The following is a 3,217-nucleotide window of genomic DNA, read 5'->3' as shown; positions in this document are numbered from 1 at the left end:
ATTGTTTTCTTCCTAAAACTATTCTGACTCTACAAATTCCTTCACATAATTCAAGTTTTCGTACTGAGAGAAATGAGGAAGTAGAAAGAAGAAAACAAATACTAGATGGGGGATTTTCACCCTTCCTTGCTAATTAAAGGTTTACCTGTCATTAACTGTCAGTGCCATTCTAAATGGAATGATTTGTCCCATCAACTGTGAGGAGGTTGCCTATTTTCAGGATGGAGAGGCACTACCTGGTAGATGCCATCATGACTAAAGGTGTCTCTTTGGAAAGAGTTTGTGTTACATAGAAAACCTATTGAGCCACAAACTCCCACAGTCAAGAGACCCACATTACCAAGTTCTTACTCAACATTTTCATTGAAGTCCTCAGACAGCTTTTTCCTGTATATGCCTTTCTCTAGACATTGGAGGAGGGGGCAGGAGAAGATCGGGAGACCAAACACCACAAATTTAAGATTCTGGTTTTTGTTTCATTTATTTAAATAAATATAAATATAAATTTTATATAAAACTATTCACATACAAAGGGACTTCCAGTGACTTAGATTTTAAATTCTCCTCAGGTGAAATTTCAGAAAGCAAGACCTACAGGGTCTAATTTTCTAAATTATTTTCAACTTGGGTATTTTTGTTTGAAAACGACAACAGAAAATAATCAATAAACCCTGTATTCTTATCGGGTTCTGAAAGAGAGTAGGGATGGGGAAATGACATAAGCTTTCAAAAACCCCATACAGTGTTAAACTTAAACAAACCCTGTTTTTCCTCTGTTATATGATGAGAATGAGTTGAATTATAAGTTATTTACATTTTTATAAAACAATCTATAACTTCTAATTGGAGCCCCAGATAAACAGGTCAAGAAGGAGACACGAAGGTTCAGGCCCAGCTTGTCCATTCCAGAACATCTAGGTTCGTTTATTCTCCAGATGGGACCACTGCAATGAGCAAGGATTTGGGCCCCTGGGTACCCCAAGGTTGGCGTTGCCTGGTCTGCCAGGAGCCGGGGATGTGAGGGAGGAGGCTCTTCCTCATAAGGGGGAAATCTCCTTGTCATCGTTGGCAGAGGCCGGCGACAGGGAGTCCTCATCCTCGGAGCGCGCGTAGTGCACCTGGCTCCCGACGCACTTGCAGCCTGCGTGACTGTTCCTCTGCGTGCCTTTCCCCTCCTTCTTGTGCTTCACTCGGCGGTTCTGAAACCAGATTTTCACCTGCTTCTCCGACAGGTTCAGGTAAGTGGCGATTTCGATCCTCCGGAGTCGAGACAGGTACATGTTGGAAGAGAATTCTCTCTCCAGCTCCAGGAGCTGCGTGCTAGTGAACGCCGTCCTCATCCTCTTGCCGTTGGGTACCTGGCTGGCGTCAGAGCCTCCTGCGGACCGGCGAAGAGAGGGTCGAGAGGTAAGGCTCGGGCAAGGCGCTCCCACCCCACGTACTAACCAGGACGCATTTCAGGGACCCATTCAGGGAAGCCCAGCCGAACATCTGTATCTCTTTCCCATTTCAAGGCACGTGGTTGCTTAGCGGGGAAGAAGAGAGACGTGCAAAGCAAATAAAGGTCTTCGATGTACAGGACGCGAAGTCACAGGATTAAAGAGGGATAGGGGCTTGCACTATCTGATCGTCTCTCTGAGCCTAGCGGAGAAGCGCGCAGGCTTGGCCAAAAACGTAAAAACGCTTTAGCCAGCCCCGACGCGGGGATGCCACACGGTTTCAAATACACCCATCCCAAACCCCAAGCAGTTAACCTCCAGTTTCTCCGGGGTGACATTCGAAGTCCCTAAGGCCCCAATACTAATAAGGCAATACTCGAGCACCTAGTACTAGGAGTAAAACGCACCAGGCTGAGTGGAGAAGCTGGCAAACTAACTTCCACCTTCGTGGAACCTCTGTGGCCGACTCTACAGTTACACTAAAAGCCCCTCCTCCCTCTTCACCCTGTCCCCGGGCTCCCACTTCCTCCACTGGAGGTGGAAAGTTTGCCCCAGGAGCGCGAAAGCCGTGGAGCACAGGTGCCCCAAGACCCCGCCCTACCCATGGTGAGGCAGTGGAATCTCCGCGGGTCCGCCACGTTGTAGGTGGTGGCGGCGCAGACAGGTGCATGATGTTGCGGGTGCCCCAAGGCCGCCGCGGCGGCTGCCGCCGCTGCTGCTGCTGCCGCCGCCGCGGCCGAGCCAGGCTGCTGGGGCTGATGGTGGTGATGGTGGTGCTGCTGCGGGTGGTGGTGATGGTGCGCATGGTTCACCCGCGGGCAAAACTGCGCGTCCCCAGGAGCCGAAGAGAACTGGCTCTTAAGCAGAGGCAGTGCCCCTGTGGCCCCCGCCACCCCACTGCCTCCGGCCGCGGTAACCCCGGCCGCTGCGCTCCCGCTGCCGGCGCCCACAGACCCCCGAGAGGAGTGCAGGTGCGAAGTGACGCAGAGAGGGCACACGCAGAACGCGCCGCTCTTGCGGGACGGGCAGCCGGGGCCGGACACGGACATCACCAACGGGGACGGCATGCCAAGCGGGATGAAGAAATCCGGCCCGGGGTGCGGTTCAGGCAGCGAGGGCGCAGGCCGTGAGGAGTCCTTGATGATGAGCGAGTCGACATAGAAGGAGCGCGACATGTCGAGAGGGGTTGGTGGCTGGAAGCCCCGGCGGGTCGCGGCGACCCCTCTCCTCTAGTGTTCTAAGCTCTGCCCTGGAAGCCGGGCACACACGGGCAGTGAAGCCCTTGGGGACGCAGAGGTGTTGGCGTCTGGGCTGGGAACAAAGGGGTCCCCGGAGAGGGTTGGTCCTCACGTCCCCCGCCCGGCGCCCCGGCTCGGGTATTTTATAGCCCCCCACCCCGGCACGTGATGCTGCGGAGTACCGCTCGGCTCAGGCTCCTCGGCAGCTCCCCACCCTCGGGATAGGCTGCCCGAGTCACAACAGAAGCCGCGAGGAGGGGCGGGCGCGCGGCGGGGAAGAACTCGGGGGAGGGGGATGGGGGAGACTTTGCAAAGTGTAGGTTTTGTTAATTTCCCGGGGAGGCCGGCCTCCTCCCCCTCTTTCTCCACGCTTTACCGAGAAATCACAGCGCTGCATCCTCCATCCCACCCCCTCTCGCTACTCTGGCCCCAGCCCAACTCTTACCCACGCCCCGCCGCAGAGCGTACCAGGTGGGGACTTGGAGGCCTTTTTAATAGGAATGCTCGGTGTTCCCAGCTCCTCTGTGGTAGGGGTGGCTG

At 54.8% G+C, this 3,217-nt stretch overlaps 1 protein-coding gene across 1 annotated transcript; it reads right to left on the bottom strand.

Moving 5' to 3' along the window:
• Positions 1-462: 462 nt before the first annotated feature.
• On the bottom strand, positions 463-2,872 carry GSX2 (GS homeobox 2). The gene is made up of 2 exons (XM_050790617.1): positions 2,041-2,872; positions 463-1,378 (listed from the first exon to the last, which is right to left on the bottom strand). The coding sequence occupies exons 1-2, from the start codon at positions 2,612-2,614 to the stop codon at positions 1,038-1,040; spliced, it is 915 nt and encodes a 304-aa protein (XP_050646574.1). The 5' UTR covers positions 2,615-2,872; the 3' UTR covers positions 463-1,037.
• Positions 2,873-3,217: the final 345 nt, after the last annotated feature.

The sequence above is a fragment of the Macaca thibetana genome, chromosome 5 (assembly GCF_024542745.1).
Source record: "Macaca thibetana thibetana isolate TM-01 chromosome 5, ASM2454274v1, whole genome shotgun sequence".
Taxonomy (NCBI): Eukaryota; Metazoa; Chordata; class Mammalia; order Primates; family Cercopithecidae; genus Macaca; species Macaca thibetana.
This window is presented reverse-complemented; position numbering and strand designations above follow the sequence as displayed.